At 40.7% G+C, this 26,426-nt stretch overlaps 1 protein-coding gene across 3 annotated transcripts in view; it reads right to left on the bottom strand.

The window, feature by feature from the left end:
* ntrk1 (neurotrophic tyrosine kinase, receptor, type 1) overlaps positions 1-26,426 on the bottom strand; it is a 61,888-nt gene that overhangs the window by 13,480 nt on the left and 21,982 nt on the right. The window contains exons 7-14 of one of the 3 annotated variants that reach the window (XM_017708743.2): positions 25,852-25,990; positions 20,535-20,867; positions 18,107-18,124; positions 17,868-17,929; positions 16,075-16,177; positions 11,348-11,512; positions 9,057-9,187; positions 7,581-7,753 (exon numbers count right to left, since the gene is read on the bottom strand). In XM_017708743.2, coding sequence (XP_017564232.1) covers positions 7,581-7,753; positions 9,057-9,187; positions 11,348-11,512; positions 16,075-16,177; positions 17,868-17,929; positions 18,107-18,124; positions 20,535-20,867; positions 25,852-25,990 — 1,124 coding nt within the window. The remainder of the gene's footprint in view (positions 1-7,580; positions 7,754-9,056; positions 9,188-11,347; positions 11,513-16,074; positions 16,178-17,867; positions 17,930-18,106; positions 18,125-20,534; positions 20,868-25,851; positions 25,991-26,426) is intronic. The other 2 variants (XM_037534045.1, XM_037534044.1) reach the window with 2 other exon arrangements.

Raw genomic sequence — 26,426 nt, 5'->3', positions numbered from 1 at the left:
TTAGTGTATTGTGGTCGTTTTCTTCATAACAAGCATAAAAATCGCTAATAGTATGCTAATGTCTCGGCAGCTGGCAAGCTAAATCTCCCCTTTCAACCTTTAACGGTGCAGCAGTTACATTCTGGTGCTTCAGGTGTCAAAACTGCTGTTCCATTTAAGGTGGGATGGGAAAATTTGAACAACAGCTGACTTCAGCATCACATCACTGAAGCACTGGGGGGTGATGAACAACTGTCTCATCCCCTCTTTGAAGGCCCTAAATGTAACTAAAGCCCAGCAGTGAGGAGCTGAACTTTCCCCTCCTCTGCGGTCACTGCAGACGGGCAGGGTCGTCTACAGAGCAGCGCTAGTAGCTGATAATGAAGAGATGCTGTTTTTATTTGAGGGACCCATTTTGAGGGAAGATGCCAACAACTAAGCCTTGTAACTCAGGTCCAATAGGTGAGATGGCATCCGAAAACAAGGGGCAGGGGTAAAAATAGAAAGATGGGATTCGGCCCTAAAGTAAGGGTGGAAAACCTGCAGCATCTGTTTATGATACAATATACTGCACATATGACCATGTATAAGATTTTATTGACGGGAGTACACATACTGTCCACTTTATTAGAACGTCTTAGCACTCTTTGGTCATTTTATGAGCTCTACCTACCTCATAGATCCACTATGTAGGTGTTCAGTTAAAGACTGTGTCTGTTATAGTTCCCCAGAATAGCCCTGTGGTCACAAACTGACCATAGATGAAGGCCTAGAGGATGGATAACAAACTGTGCAACAACAGATGGACTACAGTGTCTTAACTTTATACCAGTAAAAGGAAGGGGTTTTTAATGAAGTGGGCAGGCAATGAAAGTTCAGAGAATGGTTTGACTGTCAAGCCTGAACAGCAGTGGCACAGAGGAACCACGTCAGCCAGGAAGCGCTCCATCAGCTGGCAGATTCACCACAACTATGACCATGCGTGCAACGTCTGACTATTCATACACCGCAATCCATCAAGTTTAGGAAGTAAACAAGCTCTTCCCAAACAATCCCCCACTTTGGCTTCCATTCTCTAATGTCATAAAGTCACTCTTGTCATGTGCAGGCTCCAGAGCGCAAAGCCCGTCTCCATTCATCCTAATATTTGCGCCTATCCGCTCTGTCACTCGCTGGCTTTTTCCATGCTGTTGAGAGGTTCCCAGTGTGATTACTATTAGTTTATCAGGCAGGTGGCAGGAGAGCAGCAGCTGCTGCTCAGACTGGAGACTCCATCCATAGACTATCTACTGGAAATGTGATTTCCACTCCCAATCTGGCCTCCCCACCACCTGGCGGACCGGCTCCTTGCGCACTGGACATGTCACTGAGACTCCACTCTGCTGGACATATGGTCTCTCCTTTCACATCGTCCAGCAGGCTTACAGTTTGGAGAACTTTTCATCATCTTTAAGAGACGAGGACAGCTTCAGTATACAGTGGGCTACACATAGGGGAATGGTTTTGGACAAAGATTCACAGAAAACGCGGATCAAAAATCAGGGGGAAAAGAATCTGATTCTGTAACAAATCCAGCCTGAAATATCACTTTGCGTGTAGTGCAAAATAACCTAAAGCAAAGTAAAGATCATGCGAAAACAACAGTAAAAGTTGCTAGTAAAAGGTTGGACCCCCTTTTGCCTTCAGAACTGTCTTAATTCTTCGTGGCAGACTTTCAACAAGGTGTTGGAAACGTTCCTCAGAGATTCTGGTTGGTTATTTGAGTTCCTGTTGTCTTTCTATCATCTGGACCCAGACTGCCCATTCTCCTCTGACCCCTAACATCAACAAGGCATTTTCGTCCACACAACTGACCGCTCACTGGATATTTCCTCTTTTTCTGACTGTTCTCTGTAAACCCTAGAGATGGTTGAGCGTGAAAATCCCAGCAGATCAGCAGTTTCTGAAATACTCAGACCAGCCCGTCTGGCACCAACAACCACGCCACGTTCAAAGCCACTTAAATCCCCTTTCTTCCCCGTTCTGATGCTCGGTCTGCACTTCAGCAGGTTGTCTTGACCACCTCTACATGCCTAAATGCACTGAGTTGCAGCCCTGTGATTGGCTGATTAGCTATTTGTGTTAACAAGCAACTGAAGTTGCTGGTGAGTGTACATTTCAGGCTAAAGGAGAAGTGTTACATGATGCTACCAAGCTGGGAAGGTGAAGGCTAGCATGAGCTTCCTTCCTCCTAACAGACTTGTGCTGAGTGACATGGAGAGCCATCCAACATACTCAGAGTAGAGGTCTTAGTGGTAGTTGTTTTTCAGTTCCGCTCCCGCAAGATTTCATCCCTCTTCTGCAGAAAATCGGAGTCATTTATCCCGCTCCCGGCCGCAATCAAAACATTTTGGCTCGCTCTTGCTTACGCAAGGCAAACTGACATCCAGTATCAGGCATACATCACAAATCGTCACACATACATTATTCCCTGCTACAATAACATGGTAGTCATGGTCATCAGGCTAACTGTGAAGTAACTTCACCAAACGGCATTTATTCCCAGCATTTAATATTTATTAAGCCACAGAGTGGTCATTTTTGGTGTTTTCCTCTGCTTGGTAGCTGCAGCCATCAGAGGGCTCCACCATCTTTGTAAGCTTTGAGAATGTTGTTCACCTGATCGCTTTAGGAAGACTTTAACTGTTTTACTGTTATCATTTTATATTGACTATATCGCTGCTGTCAGATCAAAACCTCGTATCTCCATTTTTCAGTCTTTTACGTAATGCTTGTTGCCCTTTATGTTGTGTGTAAATTCTCTGATGAACGGACCAAAAGACCAAAATAACCTGAAATGACTTAGAAAAAAGTCTGGTTCCATTGACTTACATTAAAAGTATGTAAAGTTACAGTTTTGGAGATATGAGGTTTTGTTCCGATCCATATGATTTAGGGACAGCTGTACTTTATTTGGGCCAGTCGTGAATTTGCAGGATTCCTCTTCATGCCTGCAGTGGGCTTGATTCCTGCCTGCTCCCATGCACAACACTGAAAATTTGTCCCGCGCTGCAAGATGTTGTAGTGCAGACCTTTAACCCAGAGAGAGCGAGGGCAGTGCTCTTTGGGACGGGTGGATGTGGCATCATCAGGGATTGAACTTGCACTCTCGTAACTACAGGGCTAATCAGTGTGAGCTGATACGCAGTTCTTTCAGTATCAGTACTAGAAAAGAAAAGTAGTATCGTGGCATTCGCTACTGTTGGGCTGTGAACCCGTGAAGCCGTAGGATCTTGCCATTACAAAATCTGCAGAAATCTGCAAAATCTAACTCATATAAAAGCTTCTGAACAGTTGAGCTTAAGAATAGATGCGGGATTAACTGTCTGAACATTTCTGATTAACTCATTAGTTGGCAATCCAAACTGCGCTACTGCCATGATTTCTTTGTGAAAGGTGTTCTGAAGAAACTCTGAAAACGTGGCAGACACAATGCCAATATATTTTAATAGGCAGCACTAAAAAGTTCTTTTGACGTGCGCCTTTGACGGAGGCTTTGTCCGCTTTAACTAATCATCTACAGTACTTCAAGTCTATTAGCGCACTCGCTAATGGCTTTATATTCCATAAGGCGTGCAGCAATTCAGTTGGACGCAGAAGATCAGTGAAATTGGTCAAAGAATATTGTGCACTGTCTATCAAGATTGTAAGAGGACTGAGTGCACTGTTCGATATGCCAATGCATTAGAAAAGAACAAATGATTTTGTGGGTTTTTAAACCCCAGGATGCATTAAGACTTTTAGCATGGCCAGTGTCCTGACCGCTCGACAGCACTGCTGTACCGTGTGGTTTGTAAGGTGAGGCAGTGGGTTGTGCCTGTGACTTTTTGACTCAAGCCTATGGTACTTCAATGTGGCCTTAAATTAAAAACCCTCATATCATTTTGTGGGTGCATCAGAATGTGCATTTACACATGACCCTGAGCCACTGCACTGGCCTGAGGCGAGGCTGCCTTTACCACAGACTAGGCTGCTGCGTAGAGAGATACTTCACAGGGCTGGGAACCTAAATTCATGCCTGACATCCACATCACCTCACATCAGATCGCAACACACGGCACCACTTCACATGACCCTTAAAGCTGAAAGAGCAGAGATGCTGCAGTATTCACATGCTGGAACACTTTAAATCAGCAGATAATAAAAAATGCTTATATTTGCGATAATATGCTGACGTACCATGGAGCAGAGATGGGAACAAGTCACTAAGTTGTAAGTAACAGGTTAAACAGGTTCAAATTCTTATTTTAACTATTAACAATTTTTTAAGCTTGTTATGAGGAAAAGGACAGTGGTGGATGAAGTACACAAACTATGTACTTGAGTTAAAGTTGAGACACTCAAGGTAAAATATTCCTCCAGTAAAAGTAGAAGTTCCTCCCTTTAGACCTCCACTTGAGTAAAAGTACTAAACTATTTACTTTCAAATGTAAAGTATCAAAAGTAAAAGTACTAAAAGAGTAATTAACTTAATGCAACTTAGTTCCAAGTTTAAGTTTAATGAAAACTGGCTTTAAACTCAGGATCACAGATGAGCTCCTTTACTATGTTGATCTGTAGGCGTCTGTTCATAAACATAAACCAGCCCAAACTCATTTACTATAAAATGAAATGGTGTTTGTAGAAATTCAGAAAAAAGCCGCGTCAGTCTCGACTGCATATGTGGACATATTTCTATATTGAGCTCTATTTACACAAAGTTAGGTTAGTTCATCATTTATGTTGAACAGACTCTCCCAAAGTTTTACGCTGCTGCGCTGACGTTGAACCGCGTGCTGCACTGGGTCGGTATGACCAACAGGTCAAAACCAGCTCTAAACAAAGTGACCGCTGGGCCCTGATTGGTGCTCTGGCTTTGCGCTTCTTTCGTTTTGACATGTTACGTTTTTATACACACAGAAACCAAAAGGAACCACAGATTTCTCAAAATGTAGGAGGAAAAAGTCGGATATTAGACTCTGAAATGTAGTGGAGTGAAAGGAAAAAGTCGCCCAGAACGGAGAAACTTCAGTACAGATACACCAAAAATACTAAAGTACAGAAACCAATTACATTTACTCAGTTACTGTCCACCACTGGAAAAGGACCAAAATACACTGAAACATCATTAAACTAAGATAATGCAGTGGTTATTATACTTTTTAACAGAGAAAATTCTCACATTTGTGGGTTTCTTTGGTCTCTTTGTAGCCATCTCGCCCTTTTTTCTTTTATTCCTCTTTTATTTTTTCCACACTCTGTTTGGAGTGTGTCTCTGAAAACCCTCTGGAGGGTCAAGTAGCCCTAACATTTCGCCCAACCCCTCTATCTCAACAGAAATCAGGATACTTTACCCCTAGCTGTGAACACGCAAAACAGAGGGCTCAGGGCTAAGTGGTAGGGGCGAGGGGTCCAATGGGTTTGGGCCTAAGTCTCAGGTCTTGACACTCCCAAGAGTCCAGAGACAAGCCCCAAGTCAAAACAATCGAGTCTCAATTCAAGTTCTGAGACAATACAAGCAAGTCCCAAGTCCTAAACAAGTCAGTATGCATTCTTCATCTAATTTAAGATCAAAATGCAATTACATCCCGGGGCCTGACTGCTTGTTTCTAGCTTATGGAGGTGAACTTAAGCTCTAACACTTCACTTGTCTTACAACATAAAATACGAGCATAAACACAGTAACACACGTTCAACGATGCAGCTGTTTATCAAATTCATGGCAAGGAACATTCCGTTCACCTGAAGAGTTAGCAGCTGTGTGGAGCCCTGACTGTGGTCAGAAGCCTCTGCGCGTTTCTTCCACTTTGGGTCTTGAGTCTTTCCAAGTCATGAGGCTCAATTCTGAGCCAAAGTCTGAGTCATTGGACAGTGATTCATATCTGAGTTCTGCTTGGTAGGTTACATGCCTTGCTGCTGCTTATTGGATATGTTTTGATATATTATTGAGGGTTTTGAGAAGAAGTATTTAAAGTCAGTTAAGTGCTTTTTTAGGCCAGACCTACTTTTTTGGCAGTTTACCCCCAGTTTTCTCTCCAATTTAGCCATGTCCAGTTAAACACACTAGTTAGGTCACCCATAATCACACAATGCTACCAGCACTAGGAGGCTGAAGGCTAGCACACAAATCATGTGAAGTGCCACCTTTCAAACGGCTGGTTTTGCAACCTCACTGGAGAGCTCAAAATGTTTGGAGGAGAATGCTAATGCCAAAACTAGCTAGAATGGAGTGAAGTGATGAGGGGAGAGAGTGGGCCACCCTACCCACCCAGAGAGAGCAAGACCAATTGCGCTCTCTCGGACTCTTGGCCATAGATTGCTGTAGAGTCACCAGGGACTGAACAATAGACATTCGCGCCACTGTGGAACCACCAGGCCTACCTTTCTATTAGGGAGCCTTAATCTAAAGTGATCATTTCAATAAACTGATAGTTGAACAGCCAATCACACTGCCTGCATAGTTTGTTCTGGGGCAGCAGATCTACAGCGTCTCATTAGACCGAAAGACAGAGATTATAGCCAGCAGTGTAATTAGGGGGAACTACTGCCGAACATCCTTTAATAAGGGGCCATATTGTTCAAAACTGAATCTTCCTCATTTTTGAAATAAAAGATTTTGATGTAGTACATAAATTCTGCTAACCTACCAGAATTCTGGTACCAGAAATCTGCAAAACCTACCAATTACTCCCCAGTCCGTACAGTTCATTTACAGAAACTGAGTTGCAAAAGCAGCCTGTTTTGAACCAATTGCTTCTGTAATGTCATAAAAACTATCCCATTTACATATATCCATCTGTTCAGCCTGCAGCAGTCCAGCTCGTATATGTCAGTCTAAAAGGCATAGTAACAAAAACAGCCTGTTTTATTGTAATGGATAAAGAGAGAAATGAATTATGACTGTCTTTGGTACATAAAAATGCCAATAACGTTATTGTATGTAATCTTGCTTTCGTTTGAAGAGCCAGCTTAAATCTAGCTTGTTCGCGTTTTTAATGTTGGCAATGTGTCAAAGTACTGGAAAGATGAAAATGATCTAGATGCAAACAAAACTAATGGAGAAAATATAAAAGTCCATTGACAATGTGACATAATGGTGCTTATAACACAAGCTCATTGGACATGCTGAACATGCTATGAGAACACTAACTGCCACCAAAACTGGCCAGAACTGCCCATAGTCATGTAGGGAGTATGCTGTAATGGCATTATTCCATATTACACTGGGACGTTCTCGCTCATACGTAAATGTGCTTTTGATCATCTGTTCAAGAAAACCACTGTAGCATGTCCAAGAAATGTTTTTACATTTTAAGTGTTCTTTAACATTTATTTCACTTTGTTTGTTTGCCATGGACTATTTTGGGGGGTGGTGCTGGGAACTGTCGCCCATTGTGCGTGTTGTTCAGACGTGAGCTGAATCAGAGAGTGAACTGTCGTGCGGCGTGGCTGCGGCCGAGAACAGCTGGAAAACAAAGCACCACAACTTGTGCAAAAGCTGTCTCTTTCAGTTTAGCTGAATGCTACAGTGTTATAGCCAAGCGACATCCATCGCTGAGTGAACGGAACTTCTCGAGACTGACCTGAGGAAGCGGTTGAGGTCACCGTGCCTCATGTACTCAAACACCATAGCGAGAGGCTCTCCATCCGTACACACTCCGTAGAAGCGGACAATGTGCTCGTGCTGGAGAACGGTCAGGAGTTCGGCCTCTCGCTGGAAATCCTGACGAGTTGACTCGTTGGCGTCCTTCAGCGTCTGGCCAGAAAACACAGTGAAGTTAAGCTGTATGAAATGTTGGAAGTGCACAACTGGATAACTGTTTTTTTTGTTTGTTTTTTTTAGCCATTGGTCAAGAACATTTGTTGTCTGGTGAAGGCTTATTTCTTGAGAGGCATTTATATGTCTTTATTATCTATTATTATTATTATTTAGTTATTATTATTAAGTAATATTTTGTGCTGCATGAGGTCATAACAGGGGGGTTCCAATAATATGTCCACATTTCTGCATAATTAAATCAAAAACATGTCAACAAAATCATTCAGAGTGGTTTGGTGTAAATGCCCTGTTCTATAGAAACTGACCAGGTCAGAACTGTTCACAGTGGCGGCGATAGTAACCAGACGTCCACGTTTAAAAGTTCCCTCACAGAAAGTTATGTGGAATAGTTTTAATGATGTTTAGTGATGCCTGAGACCAAGTTTTATGATAGTTTTTTTTTAGAATTAAAAAACATATTGAAGCAAGTCCAACAAATGTTCTGCGTGTTAATTCTGGGTTATTGCTCTCCAGCATTTATTCTCCGGGATTATTTGGACAAAGACTCTTATTGTGAAGGTGGGGCTCGTCTTTCTTCACTGTATGCCCATACAACAGAAGGAACTAGTCAGTCTGGGCTCAGATGAGGTGCAGACATTAGTTAATGTTAGAGCTGGCTGTTAGCCCAAGGCCTTGCTTTCTTTTCTTTTTCTTTACAGCTGTTAATAAAGCACAGCAACTTATTTTAACGTCTTTAATAGCTTTAAACGCTACAATATTTTACAAACCATTCATGGTGGAGAGATACATGCAGCGTGTTGTGAGGCAAAATATTCCCCAGAAAAAGATTTCAGATTTAACACTATGCTATCATTAACACTGCGTGTAAAACTCGGAAGACATGTGTTGGTTCACTGTCCATTTTGGATAGTAAATAAAATGTCTATATTTGTGTTGTAGTCATGGCAACCCATGGTTCCTACCAACATCATTGTAAAGGCATTTGTTTCAGTACGTTTTTCTACATTTCATCATTTCACATCAAACCACTCTGAATGACTTATGTCTCAACAACTGAATAATGCTAAAATTTTGGAATAACCATGGAATTTCCCATTTAATATTTTCCGTGCCAAACCTGAGCCTGTTTAAATCTGTAGGTAACCCAATGCATAAGAACTTTTACCGCACTTCATGTGTGAGGTAGCTGGTAGCTATGTCAGCTGGCTTGTATAGTTGGTGTACATCGCAAATACCATCTTGGACGGTGTGTAGATTACGACTAACTTGTGGACTCTACCTTAATGGCCACCAGCATCTTGTCTGTATCCGGACAGAGATTGGCGCACTCAGCCAGGTAAACCTTGCCAAAGGCTCCCTCTCCCAACTCCCACTTCAGCATGATGTCCTGTCTCTTAATGTGCTGCACACCTGAAACAGCCATGGTCATTCCTTCCATCAAAGGGCGTATCATCTCCAGTATAAAGTGATCCAATACCTTTCATCTTCATTCAAAACTAACCTGGTGTCCTGTATCTCCAAAGCATTTGATGGTTTATATTTAGCATAGTTTGATTATTTACAGTGTTTTAAAATTTGAACCCTATTATCTTCAAGCCCCAGGGAATCTATAATTGGGATTTTGCACTGTACGTACAGTCAGAGACTATACTTACGTCACTTTGAATTCCCAGTCAAAACAGCCATTAAGTACAGGTTATTCATTTTTTTCACATCTTCATGTATTTTTTCAGTATTTGGCCTTCAATCCAATTCAATTCTTTTCAGGAGACCTGCTTTCAGTTTTTCAAAGAGATATTTTTCCACGTCTCCAAAGTTTAAAAGTTTTAGCCTTTTCTTGCCTATTTCCTGTTCTCAGAACGGGCTTCTTACCAGCTACACATGCTTTCAGACCCATAGTGTTCAGTTTCTTTTCATAGTGGTTATTAGGAGTCGTATTTTCTCTTCATCTTTAACTAAAGTTTTCTTAACTTCAATTTTTTCACTTCCTTATGCAAGCAAATTGTCCCATATTTAATCTCCTCAGAAATTCCTCCTGGAAAATGAATAACATTGAACTTGAAATGGTGGTTTTGCCTGGAAATGAAATAAATGAAGCAATGTGAATGTGGGTTATCTGTTGGCGGACCCTCTAATACTCTCATTCAGCATCGGTATGTTCATACATATAGGCTTAGACATTACAGACTGTGGCATTTACTGTTTGAGAGGCACAGCAGGTGAAGTGAATTATCCGCCACTGTCATCACATCTGCATTCGCCTAATAAACCAATAAGCCACAAGAGCCCATGCATTACTGTGGCTGTATCACAGGAAAGGTTTTCTTAGGCAAGACATGAAGCAGAGTGCCTAAAACTGCCTTCCCGTGATATAATCACAGTAATGCACGGCCTCAAGTGGCCTATTGCTTTTAAAAATGGTAGCCAACATAAAATATAATAAAACACACATTTTTTCAGAAATTAATTTAAGTGATTATTAATAATAATCGACAAAACAAGTATTCTGAAAAATAAATGCAGCAACCATGAACTGCTGAATGAGGAGAAAAACGTTTGGTCACCAATCAGTGCATATTCAATGAATATACAGGGAGATTCACTTGAAAGAGGCCCCGAATATTCTGTAATAACTCTCGCTAGGGCGAAGCCATCTGAACGAAACAACGTGCAATGTGCTCCTCAGTGTATGGAGCTTCGAACAAGCTGGGATGCTCCAGCATCGGGGTGATTAGGTAGGCGCTGGACAGCCGTTGCGATGTTTAACTTCTATGTGCAACTTCCGGGTGCAGACCCCTGTACCCCTTCACTCAGTCAAATCTCCCTACATTTAAATACTAGATCCTGCAGCACGACGGTGCATCTAAGGAATAGTCATTTGGGACTCAACCATATTCATACTCAATAAATGATACACTGTTTGGCAGTGATACAGAGCTGTTTGGGATTCAGCCTGGCTTTGATGCTACTTCTGACTGAAACATAGACATTTAAAGCATGTAAGACATTCAAGTGGCATTCTTTAGAGATTTATATTGCAGTTTTACAGTAAATCATATCATGAATAATTCAAGCCTGTGATATTGGATATATATGAGGTTAATTTCTCAGTACATGGAGGTCAATGTGAGCAGCAAGAGCGGTTGCAGGTTTGCGTACATCGTGTATTTTACAATGGCTGTGAACGTGGCTCAGCCAATCAAATTTTAGGACCAGAACTTTCCTTTTTTATAATGTTAATTTTGCAACTGAGACCTAAACATCAAGCCGGACTTTCTGTTTCGAGCCTGTGCTTGTGACGTTAATACATAAATTTCTTTGGCGTGGTCCAAAAAACTGCTGTTTTTAATTTGAATGTTCAATCGTTGTTCAGTTTTTAACAAAAAAAGGCTTATAAGGCACAGCACTGGAATTATACAAGAACAGTTTTAACATTTTACACTGCATTCCCTGGGACTTGCAAATCAGTCAAACTCAGGTTACCATCTTGCAATGATCTTAGTGTTACAATACCTTTGAAAACTAAGCCCTAATTGGATCTGAAATCCTTTTAGTTTGCTTCCTACTCACACATGTCCTTGTCTTTGATGATGCCGCAGAAATACTGAGGGTTCTCCACAAAGCTGGACAGCCCAGAGTCCAGTGTGCCTTCATCCGAGGAAGGAGGACTGGCACCGAAGTTCATAAAACGCAGAGAGACAGCGAGGTCATCTTCCGTGCCTAGAACAGATGACCCTGTTGACATATAGGAGGAGTAGGAAAACTGTGGCTTTTCTCGTACTCCAATGCAACTTACACTAAATCACTGCTTTACGCATCACCAGAACTTGGCAGTGACTGAATTTCACCGACTGTACATGTCAAGCACATTGGAACATATTCAAAGCTCATTCAAATCTAAGATACATTGAAAAACTGCATCCATCTCGCTTGAGATTTCTTTTCAGACTATCAAAGTCACATCATCATGGTGAGTTCTGCCTCTTGAGTGCCTCTATTCCCAGACCTCTGCACCTGAGGTAGCCCAGGACTAAAGTGAAATAGTTCATTCGTATAGAAACTCACAGACTCAGATTTCTACACAGTGGTGGTGACAGAAACCAGGGGTCCTGATATCTAAAACTCAAATTTTATTTACTATTCAAAACCACCAGTGAACCTACTCATCTTCTGAGTGTTTATATGTAATTTTGGAGATGGTAAAATAGTAGGAAAATCAGGAAAAATAAGTTTTCTTTGGGGACTGTTTTGCCTTAGAACATCCCTCTCGTATCCTTTCACCACGAATGGTTTCAAATAAACGAATTGAAATACATTTTTAATCCAAAAGCTTTATCACAAAACTAAAATCAATGTCTCAGACATCATGAGTTTTCATAACCCTTTCATGCAATAACTTCCTTAGAGGTGGACGCCTGGTTCCTATCACCACCGCTTTAAGCAATTCTGACTCAGCAAGTTTCTCTAGAATGAAGTTTCTCTAGAATGAAGCACACCAAATCACTCCAAATGACTTTGTTTACATTTTTAACCATTTAATTATGCAGCAGTTTTGAAAAATCAGTGGAGTTTTCCTTAAAAGCAGGACTGGATTCCTGCACACTTTGGTGATTGTCCTGCTCAAACACACCGTATTCAACTTATTGGTGAATTACCAGGTTTGGTTGGTGGGCTAAAGCAGTAAAATCACCAAACTGTACTGGACTCTGGCTCACACCTCACACTTTCCCACTCGTGCATTAAACGAACCTATGATAGCTCATGGTTACAGTCATAAAGGGCACTACAAGGAGTGTAAAATACACAAATTTAAATAACTGTTTTGTCTGGTTTAAGTGTTGTGTTGTCTGGTTTAGCCCATAGCTTGCCAATTAGGAAGTTAGCAGAGTAGGTTATCAAAGTTAAGATCAGGGACTCCCTGAAGAGGAAGCGGTGAGGGTACGAGGCCATGTTAAAAAGACCACTGAAATACACGATACATGCTGTTGCTGAAGATGTGCTCAATGATACCGCCGTTAGCATGAATGCTAACTTTGGTAATGCTTTGCGCTGTGGTTAATTTTGTGAAGTTCACAGAAAATTCGGAGTAAAATATTTAAATCCCGCCTATCGCTGAAGTGTTCAGTTAGAGTGTGTTTTAATACAAGAATCTATCTGAAAGTTATTATTTACTGAATATATAAATCAGAATATATACCAGAGACATGGAAGTTACTCTTATTACCATCTCTCTTATTGAGGATATATAATTGAGGCAACATGGGAACATAACCATTTTCTCAAAAAAAATTAAACAAGGGACCCTGGCAATATAAGGGTGAGGATATAAGGACCAGGGAAACAGAGGGCAATGAGAAATTGGGATGACCCCCACCCAAATTAACCAGCCAAGACATGTTTGATATCTTGTTTGCCTCTTTTGCTTCGCACTACAAGGCCGGCACAGCAAACAAGAAGTGGAAGCAAATGTAGTCCATACCATTTGGCATCATACAAACTAAATACCATGTCTAATAATCTCAAATGCGCTCGTTTATGTGGTTTCTGACTTTCACACACTGTCATGAGACACTGTTGTCTATGAAAATGGAGAGGTTGCATAGCTAAAAACAGTACTAGCGGCCGTCTTGAAGCCTGAATTTGAAGGGGTGCTACTGTGCTACTTGCTACCAAAACTCTTAGCCTCATTGCTCCAGTGCAAAACAAAAGAAGCACTTCAACTTCAGAGGGCAAATGGCTTCACTGAACTGTTATTTAAAAAAATTACTAACCAGAGAAGGGCTTGGAGTTCAGCAGAGACCCTGAATCATGCAAAGATGGAGAAACATGGTGAAAAAAAAGAAAGCTGGAGGGAGGCAATCAGGTCCATTTAGCCTCTTTGTGAGGGAAACAAGAGGGGCCAGAAAAGCCCCGGCTCCATCACTCTTCTTTAATGGCCGGCACAAGGCCGGCACCGCTTGTGCTATTTACTTTTGCAAACTGTAATTAAGACCTGGCAGCACTTTCTCCAGGCTGTTAGGCTGACGCTGTGCAAAGTTACAGCCCTAGAGGAAACTGTATAGCCTATCACCACCTCCTGTGCTATACTTAAAAGCAACACAATGCCCAGCCACAAAGCTCAGGTTCTGAAACCATAAGGGCAAAAAGTGTTTTGACGATGTACTTTGACAGGACTTGGTTGTTTTTTTTCCTAGTGAATGTGAGATTCTGTGTGCTGTTGCTTTCATAACATGCAGTTAATGCAATGCAATTAAAGTCTCTAGGCCTACATATTAACTATGTCCTTAGAGATGTATTGTAACCTTCTCAGATTTGCTTCATTTTATGTCTTTGAGGTGTGGTCTTCACTGGCACTCATTTCTATCTGTTCCACAATAATTCTTTACTTAAAATGATATGTTATGTCTAAATAGGTACAGTCATGTCCAAAATAATTGGTGGGTCATTATGCCAAACACACACTAATAATATCAAATGCAAAATACGAAAATTGACAAGCCAGAGTATGTCCAGTAATATAACTGTGTCATGTTACCATTACTGGTAATAGTCATGACAAACGTCTAAACTTAATAACACAGACAAAATTTACTTTATTATATTACTAAGAAATGTTTTTAAACAAAACCACAATTATTGGCACCACTACTATTCCCATGTATATTTCACTTAAAGTACATGTGAGCATTCAGAAATGATCATCCATGACTTTACCTTTGTAGTACATCAACATAGAGAAGATTAATACACACAAAGGTGCGTTAATCTTCATAAAGCAGGCAATGGCTATAAAACATAACTCATTCACCATATTCACTGTTAGGGCAATAATTAAGAAGTTTAGAACAACTGGAGCTGTAGTGAACAAGCCTGGAAGAGGACGCATGTTCATTTTACTACTATGCATCTAGTTTGATAGAAGTTTTGGAGACTTGGTGACCCCAAGATGCTAAACATCTTCTGCAGATCTTCCGAACTTCCTTGAAGCTAGACGAAACTTCCATTGCAGGAATGTATTTGGAAGATCTGCCAAAAGAAAGCCTTTTCTTTCATCTAACTTTCTCCAGATGCTGCTGGTACTCAAAGGTTCTAGGGTCAGATGAGACAAAAGTAGAGCGTCTTGGCAACAACGTCTTGGCATAAAAGGAAGAATGGCTCTACAGAAATGAACCCTATCCCCACTGTTAAATATGGTGGGGGATCTGTGCTGGTTTGGGGCTGTTTTTTTCTCCAGCAGCTCTGGGAACCTTATTAAGATACATGGACTCCATGAACCTCCAAGAGATTTTGACTTAGAATCTGGCTGCTTCTGCTTCATGGAAGGGTCTTCCAGCAGGACAATGATCCAAAACAAAACTCCAAATCCACACAAAGATGGTTCAATGAGCACAGACTCATGCTTTTGACATGGCAATCCCAGGCCACAAAGGAGTAAATGCAGGGGTGCCAATAACTGTGACACTGTAACACTGACTTTTTTTTTTACTTCAGTCAAAGATTTATTTCAGTAAAAGATTTTTCCTATATTTTAGTATATATATATATATATATATATATATATATATATATATATATATATATATATATATATGAGTTTATTAAGATGCTACTACTCCTTAGCTCTGTGATATACTTTTGTCCATTTTTATAGAAGGCAGTACGTCATTCAGTCTCATACTGTCATATGCAAACGTTTGGGCTCTCATGGTCAAATTACATGCTAGATTTTCTAAGTGTGGTTAAGTGAACACATCTTCTACAGAGAACACACGTCTGCACATTTTAATACACAGTTACTGTTTTAATGATTTTAAAATATTGGGGAAAAAATAAAACATAATATCTGGCATGTGCAAAATCTATGGCACGTTTTATACTTCATTTTTTTCCAATATGTTAAACTCAGCAAATAAATAGAGACTGTGCACCAAAATATGTAAAACATAATTTTAAGAGGGATCACTAGTTGTGATCTCAAATAGTTAGAGCCATGTAGTTAGAACCATGCTAATTGCTAAATATTAGCTTCCATTACTTGCCAGCTTCATTAGCCTTGTAGCTCCAGTATAAAACTAAAGAAGTAAACTTCTGACCCCGAACAGGCCTTGGCTGATCGATACATCTGGGGTAAAGGGAGAAACTGGGTGCATTTGATTTTCCTCTTAACTATCACTTACAAATGATCCAAATGACTGATAACATTGTTGAAAATCATGCATACTAAAGCTTCTGATAAATATAGCTGTTGGATAAATTGCTGCATCAAAGTGCAGCATTGGAGTGCAGTCAAGACTTACGGTGGATGCCAAACTTGGAGTGCTGCCCGCACTTATTGATGACCAGCACCATGATGAGGAGGAATGTGCAAGCGAATACAGCAAGGCCTACAGCAACAGACACCTGCAGACAGGAACATAAAAGCATGTAGAGATATTGATTATATTAATAATCACCTACTGATATTTCACTGATAAAGTGAGTAATCAGAATGTTAAAAAACTACATTTATCTGAAGAAATAAAACATGCATAAAGATTTGGGAAAACTTTATTTTAAAAAGGCCTTTAAATTAAATTAAAATATAGCCTATGTACAATAGTACATGGACACCTGACCATCACACCTATTTGAGCTTGTTGGACAAATTCCAAAACCATGGGCATTAATATGGATATGGCCCTTCCTTTGCAATTCCACTCTTCTGAGAAGGCCTCCCGGAAGATTTTGGAGTGTGCCTGATTTTGGATTGTGTGCCTATTCAGTAAAAAGAACATTTGTGAGGTCAGGCACTGATGTTAGATGAAAAGCCTGGCTCTCAATCCGTGGTACAAGTCATCCCAAAGGTGGTCAGTGGGGTTGAGGTCAGCGTTCTGTGCAGGCCAGTGGAGTTCCTACACACTAAACTTGACAAATCATGTTTTATAGGACTCACTTTGTGCACAGGGCCATGGTCATGCTAGAACAGGAAATGGCCCAAACTGTTGCCACGAACTTGGAAGTATATAATAGTCTCAAATGTCTTTGTGAGCTGTAGCACCAACATCCCCCTTCACTGGAACAACAAGGCCCAAACTCTGAAAACAGCCCAGGTCATTATCCCTCCTCTACCAAACTTTACTGTTGGCACAATGCATTCTAGTAGGTAGTTGTTGTAGCTCCTAGATGCTTCTGTTTCTCGATAATAGCACTTACAGTTGTCTGGGGCAGATCTAGCAGGACAGAAATGTCACAAACCGACTTATTACATTACATTACATTACATTACATTTAGCAGACGCTTTTATCCAAAGCGACTTACAAATAATGTGGTACATAGAACAAACATAGTCAGGCCTTAAAGGAGGCCAAGGGGTAATAGCAGGGTAGAGAAGGGAAGGAGGGCAAGAAGAAGATGAGGTTGGTAGTGGCTAGATTTGCAAGAGGCGATTAGAGCAAGTGCTCCCTGAAGAGCTCTGTCTTCAGGAGTTTCTTAAAAATAGCGAGGGACGCCGCTGCTCTGACAGCGGAAGGTAGCTTGTTCCACCATTGGGGAATCAAGTATGAGAACAGTCTCGATTGCTTTGTGTGAAATTATGTCAAAGCTGGCATCCTATGACAGTGCCACATTTAAAGTCATTGAATTCTTCAGTATGGCCCATTCTACTGCCAGTGTTGGTGGAGACTGCATGGTTGTATGCTTGATTTTTTATACTTGTTGGCAATGGGTGTGGCTGAAACACTTGAATCAATAATTCAATACATGGCTATCCATATAATTTTGCCCTTATAGTGTATGAAACACTGTGTGGCAGAAAATGGCATATATGTGTGTGTGTGTGTGTGTGTGTGTGTGTGTGTGTGTGTGTGTATAATGGCATATGAGTGTGTCCACCGAGCTCTGTTTCTTATTGTAACTGTGAGCATTACAATTACAATATGCATTATCGTCATGCAAACTGTGAACAAATCAGTGCCAATTCAGCTGTTGATTCTTGATTCCAATTAACTGATTTTGAGTCAATTAATTGAGCTGAATCGATTAATTGGACAGCCCTTCACCCATGCCCAGTCACTGAGAAGCCATTATTGTTCATTAACATCATCCTCTTACCCCAAACAATCTGGTTTCCAGCTTCTCTGTGACATTCTCCGTGGACTGGTTGGTTGGTACTGCTGGAACATAAAAGCTCTTTGTCAGTCATGAGGATTCATCAAGAGATGAGATTTCAGTATTCAGATTTTCTGAATGGAAATGTAGCTGAAGAGTCTCTTAACATATTCTCATATGAGAGCTTCAAATATAATGGATTAGAAAATAATTGAATTTGGAGGTGAATTCAAAGAACTTACTCGGGGTATTGCTTGACACTGGTGCGTGTTGAGAAAGAAAAAAAAGATTAATACATGAAATAATAACCATCCCTACTTACAGTTACCCTGTGTAATTATAATGCATTGCACTGGTTCAAGAGATGGAGAGGTTGGAAAGTTGTAAAAGTAAATCTGGTTCTGTTCTTCATTACCTTTTCAAGGATTTCAGTCGATGAGTGAAAATGTTTTCGTGGTTGTAGGTTCAGTATATTTGGAAGGCAAAATACTTTTTTGCTTTTCTTGCACATTTTATGTAATAAGTGTACATGTATACATTTATATGTACATAATTATGCTCTATAATTTTTGGCACCCTTGGTAAAGACGGGGGAAAAAGGTCATGAATGTCTTTGTGGTTACGATCTCACACTGAATATATATATATATATATATATATATATATATATATATATATTTTAACCAAACCATATGTGTCACAGTTATTAGCACCCCTTCATTTAGTACTTGGTGTAACCACCACTGACCAACATAACAGTAATAAGCTTTAAGAAATCTGAGTCCACTCCTAAATGCAGATCCTTCAGGGTCTTAGGACTCGCCTCTTTAACTCACCCAAAGGTTTTCAGTGGCGTTCAGTGCAGCCTCTTAAACTCCTTGAGACCACCGGTGGTTCCAAACCGCACTTGGTCATGTTCTTCATAACTTTCATATTTCATAAGCTCCATTCAGAAGCTGGGCGTCGTGTGAGGCTGTAGCTCTTCTCTCCAGTCTAATAGACGGTGATGTCATTTTAAACCCTTATAATAAAAGAAGCTGAACTTTGTTTTTCTACTGAAAGTCGACCCGTTTTTCCCCAAATCTGGGCTCTAAACTATAAACAGACGGCGTCTCTTCAGTGATCTGCTCTGGAAACATCACTTTCATAAAATAGTACAAAGAGCATCCGCAGTACATTGTAAGTACATAGCATTATGTGTGATCATAAAACGCATGTTCTGTTAATTTGAGGGGAACTAATGAATAAAATAAAATAAAAATGTGTATTTATTTCATGCAGTTACTGAATAATTTGCCTTATGATTTGTTCATGTAAATTCAGATGGAAAAACCAAAATATACCCTGGAGAATAAGAGGTTAAGGGTCTTGCACAGTGACATCAGAAGTTTGATTCTGTGGTCTTTGAACCATTTTTGTGTGGATTTGTGTCAAGTGAATGTCTTCCAAATAGTTTGTTGGCATGGAAGCGGCATCTAATTGTAGTTTTGGAGAATCGCTGACCCAAAAATTCTACCTTCTTCTGCAAATTTCCAACCAGGTAAAATATACAAAAATAAACATGCATCCCCTTTGCAGCAGGTTTACTACAGTTCCGGTTGTTTTAATCTCAAATATTGTCCTAACAGCGAATATCGGCAAAATAGCATTGCAAGTCCACACACTTTTGTTTCATTTCATTTGTGTATTTAATTTGTGTTTTCAGAGCTCCTGAATGCTCACATGGACATAACGAAATACAAATTGGAACATGCTTTAGGGAACATGAACATTTTTGTGTCACGATTGGCCCCTCCCAGTCATCCATGTGCTTTTGTTTACCTTTTAGTCCTGTCATGTGCTTTTTGTTTTCTTTGAGTTCTTCCTGGTCCTGCCCCCTTGTTTTCAGACCCTGCCCTTAATTACTTCCACCTGTGTCTGGTTAGCCACCTGTGCCTTGTTATCCCTCATTGTTACCTGTAGTTAAGCCCTGTGTGTTCCACTGTGAGTTTGCTGGTCTTTGTTTGTGCTGTTGGTATTGTTTGAAGTATTTGGTCTTCAGAGTGGATTGTTTGGTATTTGTTCTTCCGGTCTCCATTGTTTGTTTACCCTGTGTTCATTTTCGTCATGTCTTTTCCCCATTCCCCGAGTTGGCTCTATGACCCTGGACTGTTTTGATCCTGACTCTGGATTTGCTCTTAATAAATCTTGATTATCTCAGCGTATGCATCTGCCTCATCATCGCTCCCAAACGTTACAACAAGAATCACAACAAGAGTTTGCCAATAATTGTGATACTTGGTTTTTGGGGTTTTGTTTTGGATAAAGGTTTTTTGCTTTCTTAGACTAAATTTGCTTTAATTAAAGGTTAGATTTCTCTCAAACATTTCGTGTAACTGAGCTAATTCACCACAAAGACATTTTTTATGACTTTTCTATACATCTTTCCCAAGGGTGCCAATAATAATGGATGTGACTGTGTATATATTGTTCTACACATGTATATATATATATATATATATATATATATATATGTTACAAATTGCTCAGAAAGCCTGTATGGAAGAATATAAGTCCATCTAAGACTTAACTTTTGTATTGATTTTACTTCTAATACTCATATCAGACAAACCTTTTATAGCCAGCGTCTGCATGCATACAATACAATGGACAATACAGACCAACACTTACCAAGAATGACGCCTTCTGGGTCTAACGGGTCAAAAGGATTGTCCATGAACATGCCATTGGCCGTGGCCTCATCTCTGCCATATTTGTTCTCCACTATGAGTGTATATTTGCCATTGTTGAGGTGGGTGGGCTTGTTGAGGAACAGGCAGCCGTGCTGGACGGAGCCATCGCCCTGGTCCGTGATCAGCTGGGTGTAGGTATATTTGGTCTCACTGAGTGGCATGCTGTTGTACAGCCATCTAATAGTGGGGGCTGGATTACCATCCACTGCGAAGGGGAAACACCAGTGATGCTGCGGCTCTGCCTCCCTCAAGAACAGGATCCTCACTGGGACTAAATACAGAGTGACAGATTCATTACAGTTTACTCACAAACTGAACAATTAAATTTATATATATATATATATATATATATATATATACACCCTAAATGTAGCTATGACCTGTTTGGTGTCTGAAGTTTGTTTCTTTAGATTTGCAATGGAGCTACAATGCTAATTGGTAACTAATGGCACCCCCTTCGGGATAATTGTCCACCTGCTAAACATGAGTGAGTGAGTGGGCAAGTGAGTTACAAGTATATGAGATGCCTTACTTTTGAAAATAAACCTCTGAAGTCGTGTTGTCATTAGTTACCAAATTTGAATATTACTACACGTAAGGTAACACTGCTGTGCACTGAACAGACATGATTGGTTTGCATATTCTCCCTGTGTCAGTGTGGGTTTCTTCCAGATGCTCTGTTTTTCTCCCACAGTCCAAAGACATGTAGTCAGACGGACTGGACATGCTAAATTACCCCTAGGTGTGTGAGTGTAAATGTCTGTCTGTCTGCCCTGCGATGGACTGGTGGCCTGTCCAGGACTGAGAATAGTCCACCAACCAAAAATATCCAGCCAACAGTGTCCTGTAGGCAGCATCCTGTGACCACTGATGAAGGATAGTGACCAACACAAACTGTGCAGCAGCAGATGAGCTATCATCTCTGACTTTACATCTACAAGGTGGACCAACAAGGTTGGAGTGTCTAATAGAGTGGACAGTGAGTGGACACAGTGTTTAAAAACTCCACTGCTGTGTCTGAGCCACTCAGACCAGCACAACACACACTAACACACCGCTACCACATCAGTATTACTGAGGTGCTGAGAATGATCCACCACCCAAATAGTACCTGCTCTGGGAGGGTCCTGATTATTGAAGAACAGGGTAAAAGGGGGCTAACAAAGCATTCATAGAAACAGATGGACTACAGTCTGTAACTGTAAAACTACAATGTGCTCCTCTATATTAAGTGGAGCTGATCAAATGGACAGTGAGCGTAGAAAAAAAGGAGGTGGTCATGATATTATGCCTGATCGGTGTACATAGTCAGTGACGTATCTAGCACTTCCAGAAGGCTTCCTAGAATTATGTTTTTGCTCACTAAATTACTAAAGTAATTAATTGGAAATCAAAATATGATTTGTCGATTCCCAGTCACTTCGTAATTATGCTGATAGTTAGTCTAATATATTAAGACTTCTCTTCAGCTCCTGAAGCTCTTAGAACATCTCACTTAGCTATATTGACCTAGATAAAACAGAGAAAAACAGTTCTTGATTTGATCATTTTCCACTAAGCCTTTCAAGAATTAAACTACTGTATATTCAAAACTTTTCCATCCAAAACTTTAGACTAGCACTATAATCCTTGCGCAGTTTTGATACAAGCATGACTCTCATGAATGCAAAGCCACTAAAAATGACAGGCATGCTTTTTTCTCTGAAGGCCTATAAGGCCCTGAGGGTTCCTTTCTGCAAATTAACATACATTTTATGTACCCTGCTTGAAAAAAAAATCATAGAAACCATTAAAAGTTTTAATCCTAATGGTTTCAATGTTTTTTTTCAGCAGGGTTTGCAGCAGTTTTCCAGTATTCAACGTAAGTAAAGAGCACTGACAGCGTTTTGCTGTAATACTTCATGCTGTTTTCATGTCCCAAATAGTCTGGATCATGTAGTTTCAGGCATTGGACAAAGCTATGGACAAAATTCAGGCCTCAAGGTGGCTTCTGCTGCTGCTTTTAGCCTTATGACGTACATTCTATACAAACTCAGCAACTCCACATGGATTGAGGCCAGATTGTGATGATTAAGGCATGTACTGTGCACAGTGCCACTGGGTGAGCTATGAACTTCCATTACTTGCTACATTAGCCCTGTAGCTCCAGTGCAAAGCTGAAGACACAGTGGCGTACAACAACAATTTCAAGCTAATTCAGGAGAGCTAATGGCCGAAAGCTTGCTCAGGTGCTCAACAGCCGTGTTATAATTGCCTCATGAATCGATGGGTTCCATCAACACGGTAAACCCGTTGACCTAACATGAATAATAAATCCCTCCCCGTTTAGGGGACCTAACCACAAGAAGCACCTGCGAGCCGAGCAGATGTAGCATGCAGGAAATGACTCTTTTAGCTGCGAGGAACATGCTGATGCACACAGCACGGTCACTCTGCCATAACCATTTCACTGCTCTTAACCTGTGACCCTGCCTCCAGAAAGTGCTTCGGCAGAGAGAAACGTGGCCATTTGTGTCGTCCTGCAGAGATTGCTTCTGACAAGGTTCCTCATTGCTAGAGCTGATGCTAATAGTTCATCAAGTTTTCCGAACTGCCCGTGAACTCCAATAAGTACATGGAGTTAAAGGAATGAAATAATTGCACGCTTCCCTCACTGGTTAAGAGAGGTGGAATTAAATTGCCAAGTGCATTTAGTCACTGATTAAAAATCAGCTGCTGCTAAAATGGGAGGCGTATAATTGGGCTTCAGCATCTCCTCCGTCCAGCAAGAGCTCACAGCTAACTGCGGTTTAAATTGACTGATACCTGGCTAACCCTCAGAGGCCTGGAGTTGTAGTCCTGTTTACATATATTGATTATGATGTTTATAAGGGACGAGACCGATTTTCGAATGTGCGAAAAAAGTCATAAAAGTTTAAAATGTCGAACAATAAATTTGAAGTTTTGATATGCTAATTAGTGACCTGTCCAGGGTGTATCCTGCTGGAATCGGCTCCGGCTCCCCCAGAAAGATAAGCAGCTTAGAAGATGTGTGTGATATGCAAATTAGCTTCTCTCTAACATTTAATGTTCTCATATTTATGACCATGAACTGCATGCTCCAGCAGAGGGCAGTGAAGGGTCTGCATCTTATGCTTTAAGTTAAATCCAATGCGTGAAACATATAAGCTGTGTCCCGATTCAGGTGCTGCATCCTTCGGCGGCGGCATTTAAAGGTCGACAGCATCACAGCGCCGCTGTCCCTTTCGGAGGCTCCTTTGTATGTGGCTGAAGAAATGTGCACTTTTTTCCATGGCAACGAAGGATCCAATGGGTTCCCTAGGCTCACTACATGCTGGCGTAGATTCGAGAACTGTTGAATAGCTAACGACAGGAATGTTAAAAAAAAAAAGCCAATGTGGTCTTAAGCAACACTTAAAACTTAAAATGCTAATGTTTCTTTTCATTTTAGGGAGAAAGTAGCACACAGAAAGCTTTATAATCAAAGTTTCTGGCTCAGAGTTTAAAAGAACTTGATAGGAGCAGTAATGCAAGAGTAAGGGTGGTGCTATGATGCAAACAGGAAATCCACTGTAGAGCAGACCTTCTCATTTCGGTTCAGCCTTCACGGGTATATGCAGCCTTCATAGGATGCGGCCTACAATGCTGTCCTTCAAAGGCTGCATAGACTTGTGGAGCTACTGTAGTATTTATAGGTGTGTCCCAGTTCAGGATGCAGCCCCTGTGTTGGGAGACACCTATAAAGACTACAGTAGCTGTCTGGCAGACAGCAGATACTACAAGGCATAGCCTTAGCACATAAGATGCTTCGCACTAATATACAAGAAGCTCAAGTTCATTTTACCCCTTACTTTTATAGATTTAGTGGAGTTAAACTCATCGTTCCCATTTGTTTTGATTCCATAAAGCAATATATATCTCTCACTTACAAATGACAAATAATTGAAATAAAATCACAGCATGTATTCATCACCACCTTATTAGTCTACGACTTCTAAGTGCTGAGAAATATTCTTGAATTATGTGCTAATGCTATGCTAGCACCTTGTCATGGAGCTGTGCTCTTTAGGGTTGTGTGTAGACCCCTGTGAGCACCCTCTTGGTTTGAGGGGTAATTAAGCAGAGGACGTTAATGAGCCTCTGTCCACCACTGAGGCTAGTCTGATGGATTAGCAGCTAGCACGCTTACTGTCTGCCAATCAATCCTCCCAATTATGTTTCCGGACTATGGGGGAGAGAAGTCCATTAGCAGAGAACAAACAAGATCTGACGACAGTTATCATCCCATTTTCCTGACAGTCATTATCGCTCCCCTGATGGCCATACATTTATCTGAAGGCAAGAAAGAAGAGGCAATAAACAATGAGCGTTTCCATTGTAAACATGCTCCGTACTGGATTTTTGAGGAAAATAAGATTAGCAATACCCATTGTACCCATTGCTGTATGTCATGCATTGTATGGCCAAAAGTATGTGGACACTTGACCAACACAGTTTTTTTGGACATCCTATTTTAAAATCGTAGGCTTTGACAGTTAACAGGAGTTGTTCCTTCCTATTTGTAGCTATTACAGCCTTCACTTCACTTCACTTCACTTCTGGGAAGGCTTTCCACAAGATTTTGGAGTGTGTCTGTGGGAATTTGTGCCCATTCAGTTGAAAGATAATTTGTAAGGTCAGGCACTGATCTTGGATGAGAAGGCCTGGCTCACGATCAGCGTTCCAATTCATCCCAAAGGTGTTCAGTGGGGTTGAGGTCAGGGCTCTGTGCAGGCCACTGGAGTTCCTCCACACCAAACCCGTCAAGCCATGTCTTTATAGGACATGTTGGAGGTGTATCACTGGCAAAAGTGTCTTTTGCAGGCTGTACCATGACCCCTTAAATGGCCAGCGTCCACCGTTGGGCCCAAAGTTTTATTACACACTTCTATAACCTGAGAAAAGCACAGCTGGTCTGCATTAAAGTCACTGTAGTTACTTAATAATAAGCCTTAGTATGTAGTACGAGTGGGATTTGAAGGGTTAACAGTAGCTTTCAGTGGAACTAAATTTGCGGTATTACATCATGAAGATGTAAAAGAGAAACAAGCCAAGTGAGAATGTTTCACAGTGGTGATGACAGGAAGCAGATACACAAAATGTTCTATGCCTGTGAAAGCTAGGAGATCATGATCATGCACTAGGTTTTAGCTGATTTAGCATTTAAGTTGAAGTACTTTTGATTCAGTAACCGATGGACGAAGTAGCTGACTCACATTCAATGTTGAGCTGCACCATGGCCTTTCCAGGGCCTGCTCGGTTCTCTGCCTCACAGGTGAGGTTGTGCAGGTTGTCTTCAGATGACACGTTCCACAGGTGCAGCACTAGCTCCAGAGTGGAGCCCCATATCCCCCGCTACACACACACACACATATCAGACATGTCAGACATGTAACACTGAACACGACTTGATTTGTAGTGGTAAATTACTCTCGTTTTGACCAATGAGAGCAACCACAGCATTTGCAATGTTCTGAACCTTTGTATCATTGCCTTTTGAGCACTAAAAAACCCTGATTTTTCAAAATTCAGTGGATGAGAGGTCAAAAAAAAGTCATTCAGAGTGGTTTGATATGATATCATTTGTACAGAAACTTACAGACTTCATTTATTTACAGTGGTGGTGATAGGAACAAGGGGTCCTGATGTTCACAACGCAAATATAGCCGTTTTATTTATTATTTTATTATTTATTTTATTGTTTTATTATATGTCCATCAAACCTACATATCAGGTTTTATATGTACCAGTTTTATATGTAACACTAATGATGATAAAATAGTTGGAAATA

The sequence above is a fragment of the Pygocentrus nattereri genome, chromosome 24 (genome assembly GCF_015220715.1).
Source record: "Pygocentrus nattereri isolate fPygNat1 chromosome 24, fPygNat1.pri, whole genome shotgun sequence".
Taxonomy (NCBI): Eukaryota; Metazoa; Chordata; class Actinopteri; order Characiformes; family Serrasalmidae; genus Pygocentrus; species Pygocentrus nattereri.
Note: the sequence above shows the minus strand (reverse complement) of the source record. Positions and strands in the feature narration are given on the sequence as shown.